The sequence below is a fragment of the Musa acuminata genome, chromosome BXJ2-7, assembly GCF_036884655.1.
Source record: "Musa acuminata AAA Group cultivar baxijiao chromosome BXJ2-7, Cavendish_Baxijiao_AAA, whole genome shotgun sequence".
NCBI lineage: Eukaryota > Viridiplantae > Streptophyta > Magnoliopsida > Zingiberales > Musaceae > Musa > Musa acuminata.
In genome coordinates, this window is record NC_088344.1 from 1,677,261 (window position 1) to 1,705,137 (window position 27,877).

At 38.4% G+C, this 27,877-nt stretch overlaps 4 protein-coding genes across 10 annotated transcripts; 2 read left to right on the top strand and 2 right to left on the bottom strand.

Moving 5' to 3' along the window:
* Positions 1 to 1,505: 1,505 nt before the first annotated feature.
* Positions 1,506 to 11,127, bottom strand: LOC135616556 (UPF0496 protein At3g19330-like). Of its 6 annotated transcripts, none has more exons than XR_010488386.1 (4): positions 10,930 to 11,127; positions 9,594 to 10,866; positions 2,834 to 2,890; positions 1,506 to 1,849 (listed from the first exon to the last, which is right to left on the bottom strand). XR_010488386.1 is itself a non-coding variant. In XM_065115859.1 (2 exons), exons 1-2 carry the CDS (start codon positions 11,018 to 11,020, stop codon positions 9,644 to 9,646), a joined length of 1,314 nt encoding a protein of 437 aa, XP_064971931.1. In that variant the 5' UTR covers positions 11,021 to 11,126; the 3' UTR covers positions 9,391 to 9,643. The 6 variants fall into 6 exon arrangements, 2 of the variants coding, with proteins under 2 accessions (XP_064971931.1, XP_064971932.1); XR_010488385.1 differs by having other exon boundaries at positions 2,830 to 2,890; XR_010488384.1 differs by having other exon boundaries at positions 1,506 to 1,589; positions 1,682 to 2,890.
* Positions 11,128 to 14,067: 2,940 nt separating this feature from the next.
* On the top strand, positions 14,068 to 15,783 carry LOC103990868 (S-adenosylmethionine synthase 5). The gene is made up of 2 exons (XM_009410155.3): positions 14,068 to 14,169; positions 14,397 to 15,783. Exon 2 carries the CDS (start codon positions 14,410 to 14,412, stop codon positions 15,598 to 15,600), a length of 1,191 nt encoding a protein of 396 aa, XP_009408430.2. The 5' UTR covers positions 14,068 to 14,169; positions 14,397 to 14,409; the 3' UTR covers positions 15,601 to 15,783.
* A 462-nt stretch (positions 15,784 to 16,245) lies between these two features.
* LOC103991141 (two-pore potassium channel 5-like) lies at positions 16,246 to 18,452 on the bottom strand. The gene is made up of 2 exons (XM_009410500.3): positions 17,530 to 18,452; positions 16,246 to 16,393 (listed from the first exon to the last, which is right to left on the bottom strand). Exons 1-2 carry the CDS (start codon positions 18,450 to 18,452, stop codon positions 16,246 to 16,248), a joined length of 1,071 nt encoding a protein of 356 aa, XP_009408775.2.
* Positions 18,453 to 21,975: 3,523 nt separating this feature from the next.
* LOC103991140 (probable transcription factor At5g28040) lies at positions 21,976 to 25,841 on the top strand. Of its 2 annotated transcripts, XR_010488284.1 has the most exons (3): positions 21,976 to 23,337; positions 25,452 to 25,558; positions 25,627 to 25,841. XR_010488284.1 is itself a non-coding variant. In XM_009410499.3 (2 exons), exon 1 carries the CDS (start codon positions 22,075 to 22,077, stop codon positions 23,329 to 23,331), a length of 1,257 nt encoding a protein of 418 aa, XP_009408774.2. In that variant the 5' UTR covers positions 21,976 to 22,074; the 3' UTR covers positions 23,332 to 23,337; positions 25,452 to 25,613. The 2 variants fall into 2 exon arrangements, 1 of the variants encoding a protein (XP_009408774.2); XM_009410499.3 differs by lacking the exon at positions 25,627 to 25,841 and having other exon boundaries at positions 25,452 to 25,613.
* Positions 25,842 to 27,877: the final 2,036 nt, after the last annotated feature.

Sequence of the window (27,877 nt, forward strand, 5' to 3'; positions counted from 1 at the left end):
TGGCCTGTGAATCGCTATTGAGATTTTAAAATGTTTAGGAGATAAATAAGTAGTTTGATTAACTAACTTATTTAACAAAATCATGAGATTCTAAAGGATATTTGATGAATGAAAAAAAAAATTATGCTAGTTTATAAAAAATAAGGATGACTTATAAAATTATTCAAATTATAAAAAAATTAAAATCATGAGTCATACGAAATTTTAGGAAAGAATTATAAAAAATACAAGAAGACTTAGAAACAAATATCTCTAAAAATTAATTTAATTTTATGTTTGAAAGATCAATCACAAAAGTTATTTATTTATTAAAATAACATAAAAATATTAGGAAAAAAATTACATATGATTTTTATTAACTTAGAGAAAGTCTTTATAAAGATTTCATATAGTAAATTTTAGAATATATATATATATATATATATATATATATATATATATATATATATATATATATATTACTTATATTGATATTATTAAAATATGTATGATACTATAAGAAATGTATCTAATGAGTTTCCTATGAAAATAAAAGTATATAAAAATTCTGCATTAAATCATTTATGATATTGATAATGGATGAAATTACTAATCACTTACATAATAAACTCCATACTATATATTATTTACTACCGATATTATCCCAATTAATAAAAAATTAATTATAAACTTGAGCTAGGAAAGTAAATCTCAGAAACTAAATATTTTAGATTAAGATTCAAATTGAATATATATATATATATATAATATTAATAATTTTAAAAATAGATAAGAGAATATAATTAAGTTGGATGAAAAAATCTCTTTAAATAAAAACTTTAGATATTTTGAATCAATTATTCAATAAAATAAAGAGATTGATAAAGATATTATTCATAAAGTAAAAATCAAAATTATTAAAATGACAACCAACATGAAGTCTTATGTGATCATCGTATATCTTTGAAACAAAAATATAAAATAATTATAAAATCAATAATATTTTATCTAAGTGTTAAATAGTTAAGAAACAACATATATAAAAAAAATTATGGTACCAAGACGAAAATATTAATATGAATATGTGAAATTATAAATAAAGATTAAAAAAATACTTTTATTCGTAAACAACTAGATATCGTTTTCATAAATGATAAGATAAAAAATATATTATTTAAGATTATAAGAGCATATGTTTATAAAATCCCCACCTATGATAGTAAAAAAAGATAAAATAATTAATGTTAATGGTACAAGAAGAAATTAAAAAAAAAACTAACTAGATAAACCATAAATACATACTTAGATATTCTAAACTTAACGAAACATATAACTTTTTATAAGTCTCACAAAAGATTCATATAATCGATCTCAAATAATTAAAACTCATAATAATATTATTATTATTGATTTTATTACCTTCATAAAGAATAAGAATAACACACAACAAAGCCAACAAAATCCAAACACTTTTGATGTATAAAAAACACCAACTCTCAGATGTAACAGCAATTTGCAAACAGCTCTTTTACTTTATATTGAATTTCATATTTATTAGATCATACCTGAATCAATCTTCAGCTGTCTTTATTTTGCCATCATTAGGTGAACTGATTTGACAAGCAATGAAATTACCTTCATCAAATAACCTCTTTAGATCTTATCTGTAAGGATGAACTGATTTGAGGAGCAATGAAATTACCTTCATCATATAACCTCTCTGGATCTCATCTGTAAGGATTAACAATGGTATTAACACATATCATTGATCTACAGAGTATAGCTTGTGATCCTTTCTTGACAGGACTCCAACTGGCACAGAGCATAATGTTGGCTTCCACAAGCAGCTGATGTAACTGTTATTACCAACCTGCTTATTTTTATCATGACATAACATCAGTCAATTTTTAAAGGTAAAAATGCTGACCTGAAGAAAGGATTCCAAACATGAAATAATTCCATGATGATGGTGTGTAGACAATCTCATATGCATACATGTTATCACCAGGTCATATGTGCAAATGTAAATTCATAACTAGGAGCACACTGTCTGACACAGTTTTAACTAAAATGGCGAACAATCCTGAATTTGCCAATTAAGTAAATCACTCTAGCTTGTGACGCTGCCATATCACCGACTATTGCAATCATGCTCATGATGGCAATTAAGCAGAAACTATCAAGCACCAAATCATGGAACAAGGAAGCATTGCATACAGGATAGATCATAAACAACAAAGACTTTCAAGACTTATAAAGGTTCTAGCATATGGTGATTGTTCTAGAAAGGTACAATTGCACGTGCAAAAATGTGTACACGACTGCCAGAAACCACAACTCCCATCTCAGATATTTTAAAGAGACTAGTTGATCAACAAAACACTTCAAGATTTAATATGCATCGCCAATTACAATAAGACAATGAGAGATCTTGCAGAAGTATCATACATATTCTGATATGTGAAAAGCTAGCTATATACACTAATCGCTTGATTGCAAGTGAACTGTAATGCATGTCTCGCAGAAATTATGGATTTATCTTTTTCAGTTTAAAGCTAAATTATAGCCTAGAGATGGTAGAAAAATAGTATGATCAGCTACAATTTCCTAATAAAATCCAGAGCTGTCTCCAGTGTAGACATATGTTGCAATTGTTTCCTAGAATAGGACCCATCTGTCCCCATAAACCATCACAATCATCCTTCCGCTTCTAATATGGGACTTATTGGTAAGTCTTTACACTAAAATGCAACATTATTCAAGACATCTAACAGGTAATACAACTTGAACAAAAGTGAAATAAAAACAGTAACTATGCTGAACTAAAAAATAGATGACTGCATTTGGTACCTACAAAATAAGTAGCTTTGCTTCCATTGTTAGATGCTTCACTCCTACATGAAAATGTTCTCTGCAAAGTGAGAAGAAGTGGGAGAAACATGACAGTGATGCTCCTCCACTTTCAAGCATGCTATCTAACATCTAAGACAATAGACTATAACAGACACTTATCAACAAAAAAATAGACTATAACAGACAAAATCACTTAACAAATAAGACAATATTTTATGGGAATAAAATTTATCTAACTTTAAAAGATAAATGAATTTTAATAGATTTTGGTTCCCAATATCAGTTGTAAAACTTGGATAATTAAGAAGTCAAACACAATCAATCATATAAATGGACTAGAACTTTTAAATTCTATGATTTCCTAGCACAATTTTTGCAAAGGTTTATGCTAGAACTATGCATAAAAAAGGTCTTGCCATGAAACACTCATGACAACACCTCATAGAGGTTGAAGAAAAAATAACTATAGTATGTGGAATAATAAATCGATGTCAGGCTGTCAGCTACACAAGTGTAAGTTCCTCAAATGAATCTGAGAAGCCTAGACAAATGGTTGCCAACACATGCTCATTGGAAAATGCCACAAACTTACCCATGAGGACCTATTTTTCAAGTATTTTCACTAAATTTGGATACTACTAAGCTTATGAATTGTCCTACTACCAGGTTAATTTCTTAATTTTTCCATTCTTTTTCTACATCCCTACAAATACGTCTTAAACCCACACCATTCACGCTGATACAAAACACAAGCATCATGCACTCTCCCAAATTCAGGAACTAAAAATATTACATGATAAAGGCATCAAGTATGTTAGTCTCCACTATTATCCAACCTGAAGTAAAAGATAGGCTACAATAACAACATGCTACTATTTGAAATATTCTCTGAAAGGAGATAAAAAAGACAAAATAGCAAAATGATGGGCATTAAAAGATTTAAGTAGACCTCATTTAGAGAATGACAATGAGTTATTAATTGAAAGAAAACAATCTTATTTTCTAAAAGGAGATAAGAAAGACAGAATAGCAAAAAGATGGACACTAAAAGATAAAGTAGAGGAATGACAAGTTTGAAACTGGACAAGAAGCTCAATATTTAACTAACAATGGCCAACGAAGGTCAGAGTAGTGGTGGCAGACCAAGGAAAGGGGAGGAGTTGAAAGAGGGGTTGGGTATGGGGGGACACGAGGGAAGTACTACTTAAAGTGGAGGGCGGAGGAAAAGTTACTGGTCACAAAATGCCTGGAAATCCTAATCACTAGGCTGTACATAGCATTGTTTGCAATCTGCACTTGAGAGCACGCAAATTGGGTGGAGATGTAGACCATAACTCTATGACACCTATGTTGAATCTCGTATTTTGATGATGAAACTACTTGATATATGTTTATGATTTAATCTGCGTCTTGAGTGACGCAGGGTGCTTCGATCAGGATGAGACAATTAAAGCAAGAACATCATGTTGTGCCGGAGGAACATGTCAGAAGATTGGACGTCGGGCCGGTAGATCGGTCGACGTATCGACAGAAGGCTTCGGGCATCGGGCCAAGAAGAGCGGTTATTGTGCCAAGGATATCGGAGTTGCGGAGTCAACTGGCCGATTGGGCAATAGGCCGCAGGAGAGGACGATGCGCCGAAGAATCAGACGAAACGTCGAGGGACCAATGACATGCCGGACAACTTGGTTAATTGCTTAGGATTAATTGTCTCGATCGAAGTTTTGCTTTAATTGTGCAGGATTAACTATGATAATGATGAAGACATAAAGCGAAACAAAGTGTCGGAGTCAAGCGCGAAGGATTTGTTGCAAGTTTGAGAGTTCGACGGAAGTCCGAAGGTTCGTCGGGAATGCTACCGGAACTAGCCGAGAATGAGTTGGGAGCTTGCCGAAGGGTTTTTCGGAAGCTTGCCGGAAGGTTCGTTGGAAGTTCGCGGAGCTCGCCGAGAAAGATCGGAGCTTGCCGAAGAAGCTCGCTGGAACTCGCTAAGATCAAATCGTGAAGTCTAGGAGCTTGCCGGGAGTCCGCAGAATGGTTTCCGAGAGTTCATCGGAAGACTGCCGAAAGTTTGTCGGAAGCTCGCCAGAAGAAGTCTTGACTTGCCGACTTTGTAATAGCTTAGAAAATGTCTTTAAATTCATAGTTAGCACGTTAATTAGGGTTAGGATTAGGTGTTAATCCTATAACCCAAGTAGGGGCCAATTAGGCCTAAGTTCGGACTGGTTTGCACCAAGTTTGGAGCCAAACCAAGTGAGCTGAAATAGTGAAAGAGGTAGCACCGCCAGGGTTGGAGGTGGCACCGCCCAGGAGAGGATCTCCCAGCGAAGCTGGGCGGTGCAACCGCCCCAGGCAGGAGGTGGCACCGCCTGAGCTCAGTCTTCGAGCAAGACTGGGCGGTGCAACCTCCCCTGACAGAGAGGTAGCACCGCCTGAGCTCGGTCTTCGAGCTCTGGCAGAGAGGTGCAACCGCCTCAGTCAGGAGGTGGCACCGCCTGGGGCTCAGTCTCCGAGCCAGACTCAGGCGGTGCAACCGCCCCTGATAGAGAGGTGCAACCGCTTAGGCTCAGTCTTCGAGCTCTGCCAGGCGGTGCAACCGCTCCAGTCAGGAGGTGCAACCGCCTGATCCCGGAATTCCGGGATTTGATCGTTTTGAGCTCCAAATTTGAACTGGATTGGGGCCTATAAATACCCCACCCATTCAGCACTGAAGAGATACAGACCTACATCGAATTCTAGATCTTTTCTGTGATTCTAAGAGCTCAAATTTGTGTTTAAGTCCAAAAGTTCTCCTCCTTCTGTTCTTCAAGTCTTGAGTTGTAAAGAGAGGAGAGAAAGGTTCTGTAAGGGTTGTCTCCTGAGCCCGTCAAAAGGAGTGAAACTGTAAAAGGGCAGTTGGCCTTCGCCTATTGAAGGAAGGCCTCTAGTTGACGTCGGTGACCTCGTCGGTGGAGGAAGCCAAAAGTGGAGTAGGTCAAGGCTGACCGAACCACTCTAAATCTCTGGTTTGCTTTTGTTTTGAGCACTTTATCATTACTGCAAACCTCCTACATAGCTACTGCTCTCTACGCTTTTACGAACAAGTTTCTAAGTTCTGATCTTTCCGAATCTGCATTCAGACGTAAATCGGTGTTTTCGTACGATCTTTACATTGCAGTTTACGTTTACGTTTTGATTCTATTTATAACTGCAAACTGTCTTCTGCGCTTTTACGAACGAGTTTCTAAGTTCAGATCTTTTCAAAACTACGTTTAGACGTAAACTGCGTAAACTGTGTTTAGACGTAAAACTGTGTTTTAGACGTAAACTACTTTTAAACGTAAAACTACGTTTAGACGTAAAACTGCGTTTAGACGCAAACTGCGTTTAGACGTAAAACTGCGTTTTAGACGTAAACTGAGTTTAGACGCAAACTACGTTTAGACGTAAAACTGCGTTTAGACGCAAACTGCATTTAGACGCAAATTGCGTTTAGACGTAAACTGTGTTTAGACGTAAACTGCGCTCAATCTTAAGTAATATTAGAATCGGCTTTTACATCGAAATCATTTTTATCGAACGAACGCAGCTTTCGTTTTTAATCGCTGAAAGATTTCCGCTGCACTAATTCACCCCCCCCCCCTCTTAGTGCTCTCGATCCTAACAACCTAATGTGTAATCTCAAACATGACTTGCAAATGCAATGTGGGCAACCAAAATCTTGACTTTAGCTAGATGCCCACATTTGCAATTATGTAATTATAAATGTATATAATCAATTGTTAGGGGTAAAATCAAGCCTAAATGACTGCCAAACAAAGGGCCAATACACGAGTAACACCACCTCCCTCAAAAGTGTAAATTATTGTCTTAAATCCTCCACACACATGTGATTACCTACAACTCCATTTGGAATATTAAACATTCTTAGTAGACACCCAATACTTTCACTCGGAATATCTGCAAGTCATCCATGTGATTTCCATAACCACACACCAAATGCTATCAACTCAAACACGCATCTGGGATGTCTCTCATGCCACTCTACAACTTCACACTCCATAGAGTAGGAATTGTAGTGGTGTCATGAAATAGACATACTTTGTTGAAGCATTAGAAGTAGGCTGAACACTAAACTAACACAAAAGTTGATCAACAAATAGTTTAAGTGTTACACATGGATTGAGGGAAGAATTATGGTATCAACAGGAAGACATTTTAGTTTATATTAAACCTAGCCATAGGGCTGCACACTTTGAAGAAGATAACCTTCAAAAGACATGAAATTTGACAGTAGCATGGGAGTAAGTACAACCAGCATCATCAGTTGCATGCTTCCTTATTAAATTTAAATGGAGCTGATGCAAACAAAAATCATTCTCACAGGATCAAAAATGACATGTTTATGGCTTAGTTCAAGCATAAATAAATAAACAAATAGATACATCAAATTGGTGAGATGTACCAAGGAAATACAAGAGAAGGTCAAATATGTTATTGCTGTTTCAAAAACACTACAAAATTAAAGATATATTGATTGCCACCTGACAAATTTGTTATTAGTAATATGTCTCAACCCTTCTAAGCAAAATAACGAGAGGCTGACCAGCAGAGGTCTAATTATAAAGTCCACATCCTTAACAGTTTTTCCCATCATCACAACAAAGAAATATCAAATTTGGATATCATAACAATAGGCTAAAGTCATATGGAGCAATTATTGCCGAATGATATATAAAACAATTAAAAGCATGCTGATCTGGCATACTCCAAAAAATTCTGAAGACCAAGGTTTTATTGGTCTCATTGGTCATTCAAAGCTACTCCAAAATTAATTAGAAATCTAAAAGGATAGCTTGTCTACATATATAAAACAGTAGTTTAGAGAATTAGAGAATTTTATGTTTTACAATGAACTATGGCAGAGAACAGAGATCAATTATGTTCAATGCCACCTCTTATGATTCCTGAAAGAAGTCAGATGGATAATCCTATCTACTTCATAAGTAGCATTTAGTGTAACTGAGTTGGATAGTTAGATGGCTATCAATGAAGCATGTTTAATTGCTGTCACATCCTTTATCTGCAGCATCAATTGTATTTGCATAATTTCTTTTTACTCATTTCATTCCATTACATTAAGCTATAGATGAAACACATTTACAGGGCTCAAATCCAATAGCTAAAAACTGTGCAACAGTATGCTTACCATCAGGATATCTCAAGAAAGCACAATTGTTACTTAAATGCTTGGTAACTAAAAGCTTTATACTAGTATTGTTCTATCCATCTGTATCAGTATTTACAAATGAACTTATAAGTTGGATGTATCACAAGGATGAACCTCATACTTTATTGTATATCCTTTTCTTAAGAAAATGAAAACTTATCAAGAAAGTTTAGCTGTTAAATGCTTGATGTTGATTAATATTGTGCAAAGAAAATGAAATGTCAAAAAAATTAACAACTAGGTTATTATCCAATATACAACTTGGAAGCATTTTCACAAGCTAATGGAACAAAAACCTGATTATAACCTTGAGAGAAGTATAATCAAATGGAAGAGGTAACTAGTGGCAGCAAGTATGTCCAGATCATAGGTATCAAATGAAATTGGCGAGCAGCATTAGTATCCGCAAGGACTGTAATTTTGTACAGATTGATATAAACCAGATGATATTTTCCAATTCGGATGTGAATTGGGACATGGACTTTTGGACAATTGGGTTCGTTTATTGTAAATAACAAGTTTAGAGTTTTTAAACAATAGGCTTCTCGCATTACTCTCCTAGCCAATGAGTTCTGAGTTTTTCTCCTCGTGACTCATGCTATCGCCTGCCTACTGCCTGTCATCGGCTATTGCCAGCCTACCGGGTATTCCTCTCCTCTCCATCACCCCCTCTTTCTTCTTCTCCTTCTCGAAACACCCATGCCTCATTCCTTAGTACCATGGTACATGCCAGAGTATCATATATTGGTATACAGGCACGAACCGAGCATGTACCAGTCTGGTCATGGAATACCGAAAACTGAAAACCATGACTCAGTGTAGGAGACTAATTGTTCTAGTCAGCAAGGTATTCGGTTTGTTGGTATTTGTGACTGTACGTTGTTGATAACTTGTATTGTTGGAAGCTAGAGAGTCCAATCTGCTCAGGTTCCTATTCCGAATCAGTTCTCAGTAGGAGGTGGCTTTTTCTTCTTTTGGAGTGGATTTACTCTTTAGCCTACTTTTAAACATTTTTCTGTCAATTGTGCATCAAAAGCACCGTTTTTCATCAAAAGAATAATGATTCTGGATGTTATACATTCACAAATCCAAGTGTTATACATTTGGGCAGAGGAATGCGCAAAACAAACAAATATTAGATTGACAATGTTTTTTCCATTCACTGCCTTATCTCATACATTACCAGCTTATCTCATACATTTTGCATTGCTTTTCCTTCATTCCCAATTGTTGCTTATGCATAAATCCTATACATACATACATACATTATATATATGTATTGCACAATTCAATCTATTCTTGCATTCGATGACAACAAAGCTGCAGGATATATCAATTAAGCAAGAGTATGATCCAACAAACTCGGTTATTTTGCAATTTGCAGTAATATAACACCATTTGAACAAAATTATCCTGAATGATAAAATTTTGCAGCATCTGCAAGTGTTCTCACATAGCACTATTAAGCGAGTGGCTGAGGAAAAAAAGTACCAATATTTGAAAGAGAAATCACTTTACCGCCTTAAAAGGAAAGGAGTCAAAGTGAGATCACCTGATACGTAGCAAGATAAATCCACAACAAAGACATGTCAGTGCTGTAAATTAAGGTGGTGGTGGCTGCTGTTGGATCTGCCTAAAAAGGAGGAACCTGGCACGGTTGACGGCAGCAAAGTAAAGACAGACATGCTCCTCGAGGTCCTCAAGCTGGTTGAGGAAGCTGGGGTGGTTCTTGCGGAGATGGTGCAACACCTCTTGGATGGGGTGCTGCTGACGCTTCCCGCTTTCCAGACCCAGCCGCACCAGCACCCTGTCACTCTCCACCGTCGCATGCAACCTTGCCACCAGGCGGTCGATTGTGTCCAGGTCGTTGTTAATCACGTACACCCCTCGTGAGGCAGCCTCCAGCTGGGCTATGGAATCCCTCTGCCGTTTCCTCAGTCCTGGTACGTCTACCATTCGGTGGCAGCCCCCAGAAAACAAAGCAGGCCCAGCCATGAGAGTTACCAGTGCATGCGTGGCCAAAACCACTCCAGTCACAGCGAGGCCGATGGTTGAGACGATCAAACAGGCGCCGGACCCTCGGGTGGCGCAACACATCAGCCGGTACCTCCGGCTGGCCTTGAGTAGGCGAAGCTCCAGTTGCTGCTTAAGCTCAGCGAAGCATCCCCGCAGACCCTGGAAACTGCAGCTGCCGTCGCTGGAAGGAGCCGTGAAGGGATTGCCCAGCCGGTCGAACTCGAGGAGTCTGTCGAAAGCCAAGTCGCACTGGGCCTCGGTCAGACGGGCGGGAAAGTCATCGACTGCCGTGGAGGTTGGGAGGAGATCAATAAGGTCGCCGATTGGCGCGTAGAGGGAGCGGGCGCGGCGGACGGCTCGAACGAGGGAGAGGCAGAAGCGGGAGGTGTGCTCGCTGCCGTCGAAATAGTCCGAAACGAGTCTGGCGAGGCGGGTGGGAGGCGCACCATGAAGGGCCTCTTCAATCGAGGTCCGGTCCGGCTGGAGGACCTGCGCGATTATGCGGCTTGATGACGGAGGAGCCCCCTCCTCCACCACCTCCATAGATAAGTCGGTCATCTCCTCCTCGTCCCACCACTCGCCCTCCCCCTCGGACTGGTCATAGTGGATCTTGGACCATATCTCCTGGAAGGAGCTCGTGGTGACGGCGTGCGTGTACTCTCTGCTAAGGTTGATGGTGGAGGAGACGGGTGAAGCGGCGCCAGATTCTGCCGCTGATGTCGTCGGGGCTCTGCGCTCTGAGAGTGGGCTGCGATCTCTATTCCTCCACCTCCTCCCATTGATTCCTTCCCCATCCTCCTCTGGATCAGCTACCCAACAATCAATCACTCGATCAACGACATTATATACTGGTAAAGGAAGCCGTGAGTTACCTGGAAGCGGAAATGATGGAGGGGGAGAAAGCGCTGCGGCCGCGGTCGCTCTTCTTGTGGATCTTCCGGTGCTGCTGCCGAAGCAAAGCATGAGCCTGCGCCACCGCTGCTGCTGCCGTGCCGACTTCCGAAGGAGGTTACCTTCTCACGGACGGAATGGGAAAAAGAGACGGGAGAAAGAGGAGCTCGAATTTTCTAGACCGTCAGATTAGGTGTTAGTGATATATCCACCGTGAACCCGAACCCATGACTTCAATGGGGTTGCAGGGTGGGTCAACTCAAGTTGGTGGTAGCCCGTAAGCCGTTAGATGGGGGCAAGAGTGGAGATGATGAATTCTCATTCAAAGCAAGGAACTTGACCCACCCTGATTTGAAGTCTCATTCAATCCAGTCTGATTTGAATCAGACGAATGTGTAGATCCACATATTATTCTATTTATCTCTATCCTATATCTACGTGGATAATAAAAAATATTTATTATTTTATGTCTATGTCATCGAGGGTGGATTGTCATGGATAATCTATTTGTGGATATAATTGATACCGTTCCTATATGTCATTGAGGGTTGATTCTTATGAGTAATCGTATTTGTAGATATAATTAATACATCTATTGTTTCTATATATTATAAGAAGATTATAAACATAAAGAAGAAAATAGACTCGTGAAAAATAATATATCAAATTATTAAATTTGAGAGAGTGTGTATGATCATTAAATATTGATATTATTTAATTTAATTTAATTTAATTTAATCAAATAATTCGTAATCGAATTAACTAAGGTTTAACCTGATTTGAAAGAGACTAATGTCTAAGCCCACATATTAACGATATAAAAATGAGCAAGGAATTCTCTATTCATCCCTATCCCATATCTATATGGATAATAAAAGAGACTCTTTATTTTTTTAGCCTTACATCATTAGAGTTGGGTCCTTATGGATAATCATACTTGTGAACATAACTAATATCTCTATCACTCATATATATTATAAAAAATTATAAATATATTAAAAAAAAGACTCATGATTGCTCAACCCATGAAAATTAGTATATTAAAGTATCAATTTTTAGAGAGAAGATGTTCATTTTGTCTAATATCTATATATTATGCAACCTATTTTGGAAGAAAATATATATATATATTCTAGTGGAATAGAAAAGAAGATTATCATTGTACTGACTAATAAAAAGAGGAAAAGTCTCTCTTATCTAGTTTTAACTCAGTAGCAAAATTTATTGTCAATTAAAAAGAATATACTATGCTCTTATTTGATAAGAAGAAAAGTCACCTAAAGTAAAGATTTCAAACGAACTGAAATCAATTGATATTAGAAGAATTTAAGGAGATCACACCCTAAAGAGTTACTAGATGAACTTTCACCCAGATATTCAGTACCAAATTGATTTGACTCCAGGAGAAAGTCTATTAAATTTATCTCACTACTAGATGAATTCAAAAGAAAATGAGATGACAAAGAAGAAAGTAAAAGAGTTGATGCGAAATGAGCATATTAAAAAAAAATATCAATGCAATCTCGATTTTATTAACACTTAAAAAGTTAAAAACTACTAGGTATACAAGAGAGATAATGTGTTCAAGGAAAAATATATTATTATGATGTACATGCAAAAAGAGAGATTTTTCATAGGTACTTACAACAAATTGAATCCGAATATACATATGATTCATATAATTCTTAAAGAAAATCAATAATAATACTTATATGATTTATTTATCAAATAATTAGGGGGCTCAAAAACCTTCAATGTCACAAATTTATATGATTATCTTCTATATAAAAATCCAATGAATCCATATAAAAACTCTAGAGGAGTTTTTACTCAAGTGGAGTGAATCAATAAGGAACAAGTGGAAGAGAGATATTTTCAAAAGATCAAGTTCTCACTTATTACTTTTATTTATCTCGCATTATTAATTTTTATATTTTATAAATTTTTTAATAGTCTCACATTGTTAGTTAGCTATTTTTAAAGGCGTAGAACTACTATAAATAAAGACATCCTCTAAGTCTATGTTATTATAATAAAACTAATATCTTCGAATGGTTTATTATAAAAAAAATATTATTTTTATTAGATCAATTATTTTAATTTTTTTAGACGTAATTTTTTATTTTACGTATCAATATAAACAAACAACCCCCATCTTATCTTGTAAGAAAGACATCAATCACATCATCAATTATAGATGTATATGCTTCAAGCAATTTACCAATGGAAAGAAACGATCAATGATGATAAAAATTAAAATAAAAAAATATAGAAGTATATGTTTATATGAAAAATAGAATTTGAGTCGATGGTCTCGATAAAATAAGAAAAGTGGACCTGATCAACTCTATTCGTCCTAATGCATATAGGACAACCCACATCTTATAAGAAAGACTTCAATAACTCCATCAGAAACGATCAATGGCGACAAAATTCAAATAAAAAGAAAATACTAGTGCTTTGCTACCAAGAAGAACACCTCAACCGGTGGAAACACTCGGTGGTGAGTCGAAAAGACGAGCAGTGGTTTGGTACCCGAAAAGAACACGTTATCAGCATACGAACGTTACGAGCAGTCGTAAGAAGCATTTCCGAAGGTGCACAACTGCGCTCGCACTGGCCAGTAATATGGGCCCCAAACTTACTTATGGGACCCAGCGTCTGTCCACCAATAGTAGAACACAAGCCAGTCTCGGCCGAGACATAGGATCCTCAGGGAAAAGGGACTTCACCAAATAAATTTAGCCGACATACCCACCGAACGAAGGGTAAGGCTCCCTTGTCTTGTCCCAGACAGAGGCCAGGATAATTCCACCCATCACATGGACGGATGACGTCATTTGGCGTCCGAGTGTCCGATGCTCGGTGTCGGAACCCTTGGTTTCTGTCTTAGCCAAGACATGAGAGCCCGACCTCCGCAGAAGCCAGTAACTAGCGAGGGACCCGGCACGACTACCGCAGGGACCAAACCTTCGGGTCGCTGTCCGCCACCGGTTTCGATCACTATTCGGCCGCACGATACGATCAGATCCCGGCGGAAAAGCCTGTGGGCCGTCGGATCCACCTCAACAAACACCGGTCGGGAAGCACGTCTCTTGCCTATAAATACTGACGTCGAGAGATGGCCAGCCGCGGTGAAAGAGTGAGTGCCTCCTGCTCTTCCTTTCGATTTGAATCCAATTTGTATCCACCAACAACAGGCAGCAGCTTTGAGATTACAGGTATCGCATCGTCTTCTCTCAAATATTTTCATGATTTCTTGTTGATTTTTGGCTCCTGGAATGTTGGACAGCTTTAAGATGTTGTTTCTTAGATAGATTTTATGGAAATGCTACAATTTTGTTGGCTGATATGTTTATTTCCATGTTTGATCTGTGTGTGTGGTTTATATTTGTAGATCGATAGATATGTTGTTCTTAGTTTTCCTGATCGATGCCTGGTTATGCAGCACTTAGAACACCATGGCTGGCGCCGAAACCTTCCTTTTCACCTCTGAATCCGTGAACGAGGGGCATCCTGACAAGCTCTGCGATCAAGTTTCAGATGCCGTCCTTGACGCTTGCCTGGAGCAAGACCCCGACAGCAAGGTCGCCTGCGAGACCTGCACCAAAACCAACATGGTCATGGTCTTCGGCGAGATCACCACCAAGGCCAACGTGGATTACGAGAAGATTGTCCGTGACACCTGCCGCGGGATCGGGTTCGTGTCCGATGATGTCGGCCTGGACGCCGATCGCTGCAAGGTGCTCGTCAACATCGAGCAGCAGTCTCCTGACATCGCCCAAGGTGTGCACGGCCACTTCACCAAGCGCCCCGAGGAGATCGGGGCCGGCGATCAGGGCCACATGTTCGGGTACGCGACCGACGAGACCCCCGAACTGATGCCCCTCAGCCATGTCCTCGCCACCAAGCTCGGCGCACGCCTCACCGAGGTCCGCAAGAACGGCACCTGCGCCTGGCTCAGACCTGACGGCAAAACCCAGGTGACCGTCGAGTACCGCAATGACCACGGCGCCATGGTTCCGATCCGCGTCCACACCGTCCTCATCTCCACCCAGCACGACGAGACAGTGACCAACGACGAGATCGCCGCGGACCTTAAGGAGCACGTCATCAAGCCCGTCATTCCTGAGAGGTACCTCGACGAGAAGACTATCTTCCACCTCAACCCCTCGGGTCGGTTTGTCATCGGTGGCCCTCATGGTGACGCTGGGCTCACCGGCCGCAAGATCATCATCGACACCTACGGCGGCTGGGGCGCACACGGTGGCGGTGCCTTCTCCGGCAAGGATCCCACCAAGGTCGATCGCAGTGGTGCGTACATCGTGAGGCAGGCAGCCAAGAGCATCGTGGCCAACGGGCTCGCCCGCCGCTGCATTGTGCAGGTCTCCTACGCCATTGGCGTGCCGGAACCTCTGTCGGTGTTCGTCGATAGTTACGGCACCGGCAAGATCCCGGACAAGGAGATATTGAAGATTGTGAAAGAGCACTTCGACTTCAGGCCAGGGATGATCACCATCAACCTGGATCTGCAGAGGGGAGGCAATGGCAGGTTCCTCAAGACTGCGGCTTATGGGCACTTTGGAAGGGACGACCCCGACTTCACCTGGGAAGTCGTCAAGCCCCTCAAGTGGGAGAAGCCTGCTGCCTAAGCTTTGAATCGGCTAATCGATGCATGCCTATCTAGTAACCAATCTAGTTTCTTGCTGTTGTCATTGCGTCCCAGTTATTGTTACTGCTTGTTCTTGATCTGAAGTCTGATAAAAGAGTTTGGGTTTGGGTTTTAATCAATTGATGAAAAGTATAGAATCAAATAAAGAACTTGTGTTTGTTCATTGGCATTTTGTTGTAGCTCTGCATCAAGATTAATGGAAGTTGCTAATCTTGTACTGTCTAAGTGCATGCGTGGAGTCATTAAATTATCATTCAAGTCAACCACCGGTTGTAGAACAATAACCGGTGGTGGTGCTGATCATCATCCAAAACGTTAATAATCTCTGCTGTGTCCCACGCCTAACACGTTCTTGCTGACATGCTTCAGATATGTTGCCTTTGTTCCTTTCAGCTGGAATTCTGCAACCCTGGAAAAGATTTCTTTCAACATGATCGGACCAAGTAAAATTTTGGCAATTCACATTTTCTACACTTGCAAAAGAACATGAAATTTACATTTTTCTTTCAAGAATCACATTTGCTATACTTGCAAAAGAATATGAAGCTTTACATTCATTCATCATTACTTCGATGAACACAACAACAGACCATGCTTTGATAGCATACCCCTCCTCTGCTGTCTGTCATCTTGAGACACTCAATAGATCAGGGAGGGTTATCTTCCCGGTGTTGTGCAGGTCAATCTTGTTGAATTGGTTGCAGATCGACAATATTTCTTTCTCGTCAATCCTTCCCATCTCCTTCAGCTTGTGTATCACAAATTCTGATTTACTGAAATCCACAAAAATAGAGCATAAGGCCATGTCACATCAGATGGCCACTTTGTTGCTTCAGCAGCTACTGGATACTAACTATAAGAAGGCCATGTAAACTTTGTTTGCTGTCATGCAATCGGTCAACTGGAGAAACATTTATAATTATTATCAAGTAATGAAATGTTGCTCCATTCTACTTTAGTTCAAAAAAGATTTGTATATATGCTAGTTTAAGATCACACCATCATGCAATCCCTTACCCATTCATATGAGTTTGTATTCTAAAAAATCACAGAAATAAGAAACAGAATTTTTAGAAAAAATCAGAACCAACACTAGCTTTGAATGGTAGAAGTCACACATCAAGTACCATAAGGCCATGTTTCATCTACTTGTGCACAGTATTTATGCTGTTAATTCTTTCGAGAGTTTTAATCACCAGATGCTTGATGTGTGTAGCTCCAAAATGCTTTGCATAAATTTATTTTCTAAGTCATCATAATTCTGTGAACTTTATCAAGTTGGTGATAGATTTCAAAGGAATCAATAAGATCTTAGCAATAGTTAGATGCATATTCTGTATCTTTCATATAATTAATTGCTAGATCTTGGGAAAGTTTCCTGGTTTCTACTAGGATGAACTCCCAGACTTACTGAAAGCTAGGGAAAACTCTGCCCTTGCACTGAGACAGATATAGTTTTGGTTGGAATGGGCATCAACTGAAACTACTAACATAGCAACTCAATTTCGAAATGATCTGAAGCAAGAATAGGCACAAATGAAATGTAAAAGAAAAGCAAAACAGAGAGTTCATTTTCAAATGCACTACAAAGCTAAGTGTTCAAGATCAATAACCATAGAATGCATACTCTGTATTTCCAGAAAAGATGTTGATAACTGACTCAGATCTTTTTTGAAGTAATACCAGTGCAGAACATGAAAGCCAAGGCCAGAGTAATTTGTAGCGTGTAGATGACTGACTCAAAGCTTTCAACTCCAAGGTCATGATGTCAGTGAGAGCAGACATCTTTAATTCGTCATGGGGTGAATCCGTTCTTATTCACCTTCATGACATATGCTGGAGCAGACATCTTCACATCAAACATGTGGTTCATCACGGAAAATGAAAGGAATCGTAAATGTGATCTAACCTGATGAATCCTTTCTGATTCAGATCAGCTGCAAGCAAATCCTTCACCGTCAAGTCTCTTTTCAAGATCCACTTCGCAATCCTCCGGTGCCTCCTATCAATCCTGGCCTCCACCAAGTAGAGGAACGCCTTGCCCACAGCCAGGGTGGACACCAGGAGCCAGACGGACGCGAAGATCCTCCCGCGCGTCGTCTTGAACGACCGATCTCCGTATCCAACTGTCGTCACCGACATCACCGACAGGTACACGGCGTCCATCCAGTCGAGATTCTCCAGCAGGCGGAGCACCACCGTCCCCACCCCGACAGAGAGCACGACGACCCCGACCGCTAGCCCCACCTTCGTGCGGATCCTCATCCGCCCCTTCTCAGCGTCGACAATGTAGCTGGTGTGTCGGGTGCTGGCGCCGCGGACGCTGTCGATGATGGCGCTCTCCTGCAAGTTGAGTAAATGGTTGACGGCGTCGGTGAGCAGGACGTTGATGAGGCCGAAGCCGACGAGGACCGACACGCAGGAAATTGCTTTGGTGACCGGGGTGACGGGGGTGATGTCGCCGTATCCGATGGTACAGAGGGTGACGATGCAGAAGTACAGAGCGTCGACAGCGGGGTGGGTCTGGACGACGGAGAAGCCCCGGGGGTTGAAGAAGTAGGCGAGCATGCCGATGGAGAGGTAGAGCAGCAGCAGAACGGAGGCATGCTTGATGATCGGGCTGGAGGTATCGAGGTTCGGTTCCGAATCCTGGAGAAAGAGATCCCAGGGGATGACCGACATGGCCGGGGCGCTGCTTGCGCGGTGGAGGCAAGGCTTGAGGCGAGAAGGAGTAGCAGCATCGGAAGAAGGCGAGAAGGAGACCGGGGAGGACTCTTCGATTTCCGAGTGAATGCGATGAGAGGACAGCAGCGGTTGTGCCGCTTCTTCCATTTCGAATGTTCTTAACTGACTTGGAATTATTTGAAACAGAAGGTGATGGAGAAACTATACAAATGGGAGCGAAGGGAGAGACATGTTTGTTACTCGCGGTCACGCGGGCTGGATAAAATCTTCAACCTCCGTAACCATCACTCGCCTCGTATACACGGTTGATGACCGGTTCAGCTGTGGATCCCACCTGAGACCACGTTGTGCGAAGTAAGAATGACGAGGGTAACAGCGTGAGTATCAACATAATACTATTGCAGGGTAACAACGTGCGTTAATTATCACTTTAAGTACTTGATGATCTAAAATTAGAAAGTCCGAGTATAATGCAACTCAATGTACTTTATCTATCGAAACTTATAAGAATGGCATAAAAATGTGATTATGCCAAACTACAAAGAAAATTGGATAAATTAAAAAAAAACACTATTTTTTTTTCCCCACCTAGCGTACTCTTCTTATTTTTATTATTTTTTTTTCTTATAGAGTATTTTTTATTTTCTAAAAAAATAAAATTATTATTTGTCTTCACACTAGGGGTCGTCTCCACTTAGCCCTCTTGTTCGCTCTTCCATGGCGAAGGAGTCTATCACTTATTCAAAATCTCCACTATTCAGGACAAAGCATTTGATGCCCTCTCTCATTTGACACCAATCTCTTATTTTTTTGTCTTCTTCGTGGATTCTCTCATTTTCATCATGTAATAGTGGTGTGAAAAGATTCGCTCCTCCGTGTCACTTCATCTCCTCAACCTCTATGTGATCTTTACTATTGTTAGTCTCATCGTCTCCCTCATCTATCTCCGTATCACTTCACCTCCTCAACCTCAGTCTCTATGTGATCTATCTCATCGTCTCTATGTGATCTTTAGGTTATTATCTCCTCTCACGACGAGGAGGATGAGTTCCTTCTCTCCATTATCGTCATCATCCCTATTGCTCCATTCTCCAACATAAGAGGACGAGGGGTATAGGATAGAAGTCACCAATAACGATGAGCTCTTTTGAGAATAAAGAAAGACAAGATGTTGGCATTTCAAATTTAATCTCATGAGGCCAACCCTATACATTTAAAAATACATAGATAGATTTCAAATCCTCAATCCTTGTTAAATACATCATCACCAACTCAATATTTAAAGTGCGATGATAATTTATTTTGATAATTAATACTTGATGACTCAAATACGTTGATATAGGACAAATAAAGGGCAAGAGAAAAAATAATAAAGATAATAGAAAATAGATGATGGAGATTACGAAATTTGTTTTTGTTTTCGTCAAGAATTGAGGGCCTCCTAATTCTCTGTGACACACACTTGACATAAAACTTTACCCCTTTTTTATAGACCTCGATACAAGAATAAAAATGCAAAACTTGTAAAATTAAGGAAAGTATAATAGCATTTAATAAATCAGTTCATTGAAACTTTTGGAAGAAAATAAATAATTTTTTTCTCGATCATATGTCTCTTTAATATATTTCTATCTCTGTATAAATATTTAATTGGAAAGAAACTTACTTTTGGAGATAAAATACTATTTTTTCTTTAATGTTTGTAGTGAATCCTATGGTTATTTCATTCTTTTTGTTCGAATTTCTTTTTTTTTCTTCTTGAACAATTTGGTAATAATGATAGAATTATTGTAAAATTTTCAAAATAAACTCAATATTTTGTATTGACAACTAATAAATTCAATGAATAAGAAGAAACAATATTATCCAAATTATCTAATGAAAAATAAAATAGCAAAATTGATCGGACTTTGAAACGTTAACAGCCAAATTCTGAAATAAAAACTTTCCTACTCGCATTATTTGTTTCCATCGTTGGAATTATAGACATAAAAATCATGATTATATTATTATTATATAAAAAATTAAAGTACACAACGATAAATTATATTTACGAAATATGCCTCTGAATGTCAAAAATCTTTATTTGATTTGTAAGTGTATCATCGTTAGATCTGAGAGCCATAACAATAAGAAAAACTAGATTCGCTTTCTCCATCTTTCGTATCCTTCGTAAAAATGATAGATTAAGGACTAAGAGAGATTGAGAATATTTGCAATCCCAATGACTAATATATCATTCCTAAGAGGTCTGATGAGAGAGTTTAGAATGATAAATATGAGAGTTTTTCCCATCAAAATGATATGGTAAGGAATCATGCTATAATTATTATTTTTTCTATTGATTGATAATCGTCATCAAAATCTAATTAAATCTATAATATATCTTACATAATTAAATAGGATCACATAATCTAATATTCTCTCACCTAGCTCATTAATTAGTAAGACATAAAAAATAAATTTAAAATAAAATAAAATAATTTTTTATTTAAAAATAATTTTACCTAATTTAATTTTAAAAAAATAAAAAAATATTTTATATATGACCATGAAGTTTAAAACAAGTTAATAAGTACAATAACCACAATAATACTATATTAACTTCAATTATCAAAACGATCACATGATATTAATATCATATTTCTTTTTATTTACCACAATTCTATTAACTATTGCTAATGTAATACACAATAACCCATGTAATCTATCTTACCAAATCAATCTATTATTATATTCAGCTATTATAAACATAAATATAAATAAGATAATAGAAACAAATAACTTTAATTAATCGAAAAATTATTAATAATAGAATCCATCTAAATATTTATCATCAAATCTGTTACGACTTAATTATAAGCCTTATACTAGGAACATATTTTTTAAATATTTTAGACTATAAAACTTTTATAAAAAAATCAATAATCATCGATTTAGAGCTCTAAAAATTCAACTGAGAATTATATTCTCTATAAACATGAGAGAAAAAATCAGGAACAAATTATTCATTACATCTCACTCTCCCTCTACTAAATTTAAAATTTTATAAGATATTAATAAAAAATTAAACTCTAATTTTAATTTTTTTTACAGGACTCATTCTCTTACTTAGAATTCAGGACATATGATTATGAAAATCTTAAAAATACTTATATTAAAAAAAAACAATTAAGATGGATGAGAATCCTATATCCATACACAAATAAATTAAAATAACTTTTAAAATCTCAATAAAGGCAAACTGATCAAATGCTTTATTTTTTATAATAACTTTTAAAAAGAAAAAAAAGATTTTGATTATTGAATTATATATATAATTGGGATTATTGATTGTTTAATTAAATCAAAAATATTTTAACACTAGGATACACATTGCCAAATATGATCAATCTAAAAGATCCTATTCTTTTGTATCAACAAATTACTTCAATGAGTGTAAGTTAGAATAACAAATTGAAATTTGTGTATTGACATGTGAAGATTACCAATAAATAGCTGGCTCCTATTGCCACGTCTTTTTCGAGGGCACATCTGCACCGTCCAAAGGTCATCCTACGGTGGAGATTGACGATCGGCCGCTAATACGTTTGATCCCGCATCTACGAAGTGAGCCATCAGTCGTCACGTACGCATCCGCTCTTTACACAACGCAATGTGATCAAACCCTAACCCTAATTTAAACTCGAATTCGAGCCCAAACCCAAATCACCTCTTGTTTTCCGTCCTGTACTGATCCGTTCGCGGAAGAGCAGAAGCGGGAGCAGACATGCGGACGGCTGAGGAAGCCGAGCAAGAGCGCGCTGTCTTCGAGGACGAAGAGGACTCCACTTCCGGGAGCGACGACAGCGAAGACGACAACGATGGCAACGGCCGGGCCCCGCCGCCGCCTCCGCCGATGCAATGTCAGACGGTGCCGCTCGCCGGCAATGTTGTCCCTTTGGCCTCCTCCCATCATGTCGGAGACCCTAACCCCAACCGTATCCCTAATACCTCCGGTCCTGCCGCCGCCGCTGCCGCCCCCCAGAACGGCGCGAACCCGGTCGTTCGTGTCTCTGCAGCCATCTCCACTCCTTCCGGCGCTGGCCTCTTCATTTCATCCTCCTCTGTTCCAGTCTCCGTCGCCACTGCCTCCGAGGAGAGGAGGTCCCTCGCCGTCGTCTCCTTCGATGAGTCCCGCCGGCTTTTCCAGCGACTTTGGACTGACGAGGAGGAGATCAAGATCCTCCAGAGGTTCTTGGGGTTCACCTCGAGGCGAGGTACCACCTTCGCCTCCCACCAGTACGACACCGGCCCCTTCTATGAGGAGATAAAGAAGCAGCTCCACTTTGAGTTCACCAAGAACCAGCTTATTGAAAAGCTCCGCCGTCTGAAGAAGAAGTATCGGAACTGCGTCAGTAGAATGCGGTCCATGGGAAAAGACTTCGCCTTTAAGGGCACCCACGAGCGGGCCATCTATGACATCGCTCGCAACATCTGGAGCGCAAGCGTCAAGAGGGCCCACGAGAGCGATGACGAGGACCTGAATGCCCCAAGCGCCATCATGTCCAACGAGATTATTACGGTTCCTATTGATGAGGGTCCTTTGAGTTCTGGTAGAACGATCTCGAGATCAAGAAGGCACTTGAGAAGAAGGGTGACTGAAGGGACTGCAGCTGCGGTTGCATTTGGGGGAGTTGGCGTGGAGAATTCCACCTCGGTGATGCACACACCTTTTGCTTCGGCATCCAATGTGCCAAACATCATAGAGGAGACAGTGAAGAGCTGCCTCGTGCCGCTGTTTAAGGAGCTGATAAATTCCATTACTGGGGGGCCTCTGGGTTCAGGATTTAGTCCAGGGACATCACCATTGAACCTGCTGCCTCTGAGCCTTGAAGGTAGTTCTTTGATGGCTCCAGGGATGCCTGTGGATGACAATTGGAGAAAGCAGCAGATTCTGGAACTGGAGATTTACTTGAACCGGCTAGATCTTGTATGGGACCACATCAAGTTGACATTGGATGAGCTCAAGTCTGCAGGAAGCTGATTAAAGGTCTTGCTGGAAAGCTTGTAGCTCTTAGTGCAGGATCCTGCTTTTATTTATGATTCTTGTTTATCTGGATAGTAGTGGTTATAGTTGACTACTAAATTAATGATGCTCTCCCTAATAATAGTCTATTTAGTGTTTATTTCTTTTGGTAATTCTATCTATCCATCTTTTTCCTTTTGGAAGAAGACATAGGCAAAAAGGAAATGTACATATTTTACTCGTATTGTTCTCATCTGCATGTTGCTTATGTTTAATATATATATGTCCCCTAGATTTTGATTTTGCTTCATCACCGTTGCTGATTGGATGTGACTACTTGTTTCTGCTATGATGTTGTCATATTGTGATAATTATGAACAACTAGTGGAGCTCTAGAAATACATGGCTATGTGAAATAAGACATTGCCACTTAGCATTTGAAGAAATGGTGTAGGATTACATTACAAAACGTTGTTAGGCATGTCTGTTGGTTCTGGAGATGCTTAATCTTGAAGCTATAGCTACTGGCTTACACACTGTAGACCCAATTTATGCCCAGGTTGTGATTATTTTCACTACAAGGGAGTAGGATTTAATATGTTTAATAATACAAGGGGAGGCTCTCTGTGCTTAGTCCTACATGGGACTCCGAATGATGATCTATATCGAAGATCTTTCTACCTAATAGCCCTGCACCTGAAAATGCGATCTTTTAACCCATAGCACTGCATCAGAAAAGCTGAAAATGGGTGGAATTGTCAGACTAGGATGGCCTAATATGGATAACATGTGTTTAATACTTGGTTAATTACAAATATGGTGTTTAACTGTCATGTGTGAACTCATCCAAGCACATAACTGCCTGGTGCATAAATTTTTATTGATAATTTACAGGTAACAATTTACAACATTGGCCATTGTATGTGGGTGTTCATGGCACTGCACAGCTCATATTTTTTATTGGATTCAGAACTATATTATAGTGTATATTAAAATATTTAATATACTGTGTTAATAACAAATGGGAATTTTTTGTCTATGGTCAATCAACAATCTATACGATGATTTCTTAAGAAATCTTAAGGTCTAACTGATTCCATAAACATGGATCGTACATTAGTTTATTAAATAATAGTAATAATGAAACAACAGCAGTAAGTAGGAAATATAAACTACATATTTGATCATATGAAGTGTGCATATGGGCCCCCACGGGTATGTGTGGTTTATTCTGATGCAATTTACATAAATAGATGACAAATTGAAGCCACATAGGTCTTCTGACAGTGCAGTCACATGTAATGCACACCGTATTTGGTTCATTGCAAATAAAAACTATTTGTAATGAAATAATTTGTCCTAAGAATTGTTAAATATTTTTTATTCTTAAGACGATAACCAATTCTCGGTGCTCTGACTGATAGCACCGAATTGTATCACATGTTTTCATATTCTTAGGAGGTTTTAGATCAATACCGATTGATTCCTTAGCATGTTTTAGGGTAAAGCTGAGCAAACTTAATCCATCTCTGTTGATTTGATGTGGGATTGGTTTGAAACACCAAAGCAGCAAAGCTTGATGTTTTAAGATGTTACATGCTGCTGAATTTGGACATTACTTTAATATTGCCTTGTATGCTTTTCTTCGGATCATTAGATTGACAAAAGAGACAAGATTGAGTTTTTTAATTAAAGATCTAGTACATTGCTTGATGCGAGGATAACATTATCTTCTCCACGTGGAAGCCCCTTTATTTATTGTAATTGTTTAGCAAGAGATCTTTGCTCTTTCTATGTTTCGAGCAACATTTGAAGTTGATTATGCTGATCAGTTTTCCTTATATGTGTGATATCAATATATTGCATCTTTTAAATAGTTTAAGACCTCGATTTTAAAAGTCTATATGTTTGTTGTCAGTTGTTTGACTTAGCTGTTTGCATGATTATTTAGCAATGACTACTGGGATGTAAGTAAACTTGTATCGTGGTTCACTTGGAGTATTCTTGGAAATTACTTGGCTTGTATCTTTTCTCGCGTTAGTAATTTGAACAGTCTCGTATGTCGAGAAACAAAGGTGTCAAGCAAGTTGATTTTACCATTTTTCTTCTTCTCACAAACTATTACATGAATCTTGCAGATGACTTACTTTCTGTAGAAGCAAGGGAATAGGACTGTGATTGCAAAGCTTTTCTTCATAGACACTCAGATAGAAGACTGGGTAGACAACCATTATTGTCTGACCGGGTAGCCCTTTTAGAATTCCAAAGTTTCTTCATATCAAATTGTTCCTAAGACCGATGGCCATTTTGCAGAGACAGGCTTTCTTGCTTGCATCGACTCTGTTGGCATTTGTCAAAGGACCATGGACATTGATGCTTCAAGATAGATATGGAAATTTTGAATCTCCCAGGTATTTTCCTTGGACTGGAAATTTTTAGGTACCTGTTAACTGTGAGTATTTTGCCAAGGATATAATTGTCATTCCCTTTTCAGAATAGAGAGCTTAATGTGAAAAAGAAAAAAATCATATTATCCAGTGATGGATGAGGAACTGTTAGCCTCATCAAGAATGAAGTGTTTTTACTTTGTTGTGATGATGGCTACAGAATCGATTGAAGTTGATATGAGACTCTTGTTTCGGTGAATGTCTTCCTGTATACTCCGAGGGTTTATCTTCTGTAAATGGGAGATTGGTGGAAGAGGAATGTTCTTAGTGCAAAGCTTTCTTGAAGTAAGTAGATTATTTCCGCTAGTATTTAACCAATTTTGAACTTTCATACGGTATAGAATTTGAAATTAATATTTGAGATTTGCTTGGTGAACGGGTCGGGCAGCTTAGTCTGACTTGGCTGGGTCAGGATCACAGGCGGGTTAGTCTTGACCTGAGTTGGTTAGTCCGGATCTCTATTTATGTGAACTTTAGAAAGACAAATGTATAAAAAGAGGTTTGTCTCAAACAAAATTGATAGGTCAACTAGTCCATGTTTGGTATCATAACCGACCTAATATTTATGCATGGTGAGAGGACTCGAGTAAGAAAAAGATATTCATAGATGAAGTTAGAGGATGTGGAGTTATCATTGGATTACACCTCATGCACAATATTATGATTTGATCTGGTTACGTTGGGTGTTAAGCTATTAAGTAGGGAAAATTATAACACCCTGATTAGTTTCACATCAAAAATGGGTAAGATCAAGAGTGATTTATAAACGTTTGATAAGTGTACCACTATTAATTTTAGTTTAAACATTTTGATCAATGATTTGAGTTAAACAAAATTGATAAATCAATTAGCCTATAAGACTCTCTGATATATTTTACTCGATGCGATTGTTAGGACTAGAGTATCCCTTTTATAAGTAATACATTAACCCAAAATATAATCTGTTCGTCTACGATAAAAAAAAAAAAAAAAATCTAAATTATCTTAGACATAAAAAATTTAACTATCAAAGTGTCCAATATGCTTTGTGCATAATCTATTAGTTTAGGACATAAGTATCGAAATATCTGATGCGTCCTAAATGAGCAAAGTATGTCATTGCGTATAGTACATCCACTCAAGACATAAAATATCCTAACAAGACAAACACATAATAGATCGACTCAAGACATAATTACCATAGTGACTGGCTCAGTCTAGTAACTTTCCAACACATTGACAAGGCTCAATCGACGTAAGTAATACCATTGATGCATAGGATGATTCAAAAATATTTATTATTTTCTTTGAGGTAGATGATAAGAATATAATGTTAAGTTAATTATGTGCTAATTAGGCTTTTAATACGTACTCAAAAAGCTTATATGAAAACATATATTTTTTAGTTAAAATTTTTTATACCATTAGAACATTAAACTCAAGGCCACACTAACCAATAACTTGCATGATATTGGTGAGGCTCAATCAAACTTATTAGTCTTGTCAAAGGTTGAGGGTTTATGATAGTTTAATTAGTAAGGACTTTGATAGCTTATTGTAAAGTCCTGAAACTCATGGTTGATAGTTTTTTTCTCACTTTATACTTTCTATAGAAAACATGTAAGCTATTGGCTTCAAAAGATTACCATAACTACACACAAATTAATTTATAGTCTAACATATGATTCTAATAAATTATTGATATATCATATATAGTCGACACCTAATCAATAGTGTTACTTGATTTTAAAGAGAAATATTCCATCTAGATGGATGTTCAATCAAGATAGTTGGCATGACCCAACTTCCTCTCATGTCTTCTTTATCTAACACTCCTAACGTGAACGCATCTCCTATGTCTACTACTTTAGTTCAAATTTGCATTCTCCTAATATGTCTCTTGCATTTGTAATTCAAATCGACATATGTTGATGCTCGTGCAACTCCTATGTTTGACATTAGTAATTCATACATATATGTCTCGATGCTCTTGTGCATCTTCTATATCCGATATTCTCTACATGCATAGCTTACCCGAGCTAGAGCACATGTCTCGATTTCTTGATGTAGATAATTGTTGTTGAGTTTCCAAACTTATATTGTGCTCTGTGCTCTAGCTTGGGTAAGCTTTTTGGGAA

Excerpts from the sequence above, each read along its gene's own strand:
- LOC135616556 (XM_065115859.1), bottom strand. The coding sequence starts at position 11,020 with ATGCTTTGCTTCGGCAGCAGCACCGGAAGATCCACAAGAAGAGCGACC. Across the intron at positions 10,867-10,929 it reads TCCATCATTTCCGCTTCCAG|CTGATCCAGAGGAGGATGGG; the intron begins GTAACTCACGGC and ends ATTGTTGGGTAG.
- LOC103990868 (XM_009410155.3), top strand. The coding sequence starts at position 14,410 with ATGGCTGGCGCCGAAACCTTCCTTTTCACCTCTGAATCCGTGAACGAG.
- LOC103991141 (XM_009410500.3), bottom strand. The coding sequence starts at position 18,452 with ATGGAAGAAGCGGCACAACCGCTGCTGTCCTCTCATCGCATTCACTCG. Across the intron at positions 16,394-17,529 it reads AATCAGAAAGGATTCATCAG|TAAATCAGAATTTGTGATAC; the intron begins GTTAGATCACAT and ends TGTGGATTTCAG.
- LOC103991140 (XM_009410499.3), top strand. The coding sequence starts at position 22,075 with ATGCGGACGGCTGAGGAAGCCGAGCAAGAGCGCGCTGTCTTCGAGGAC.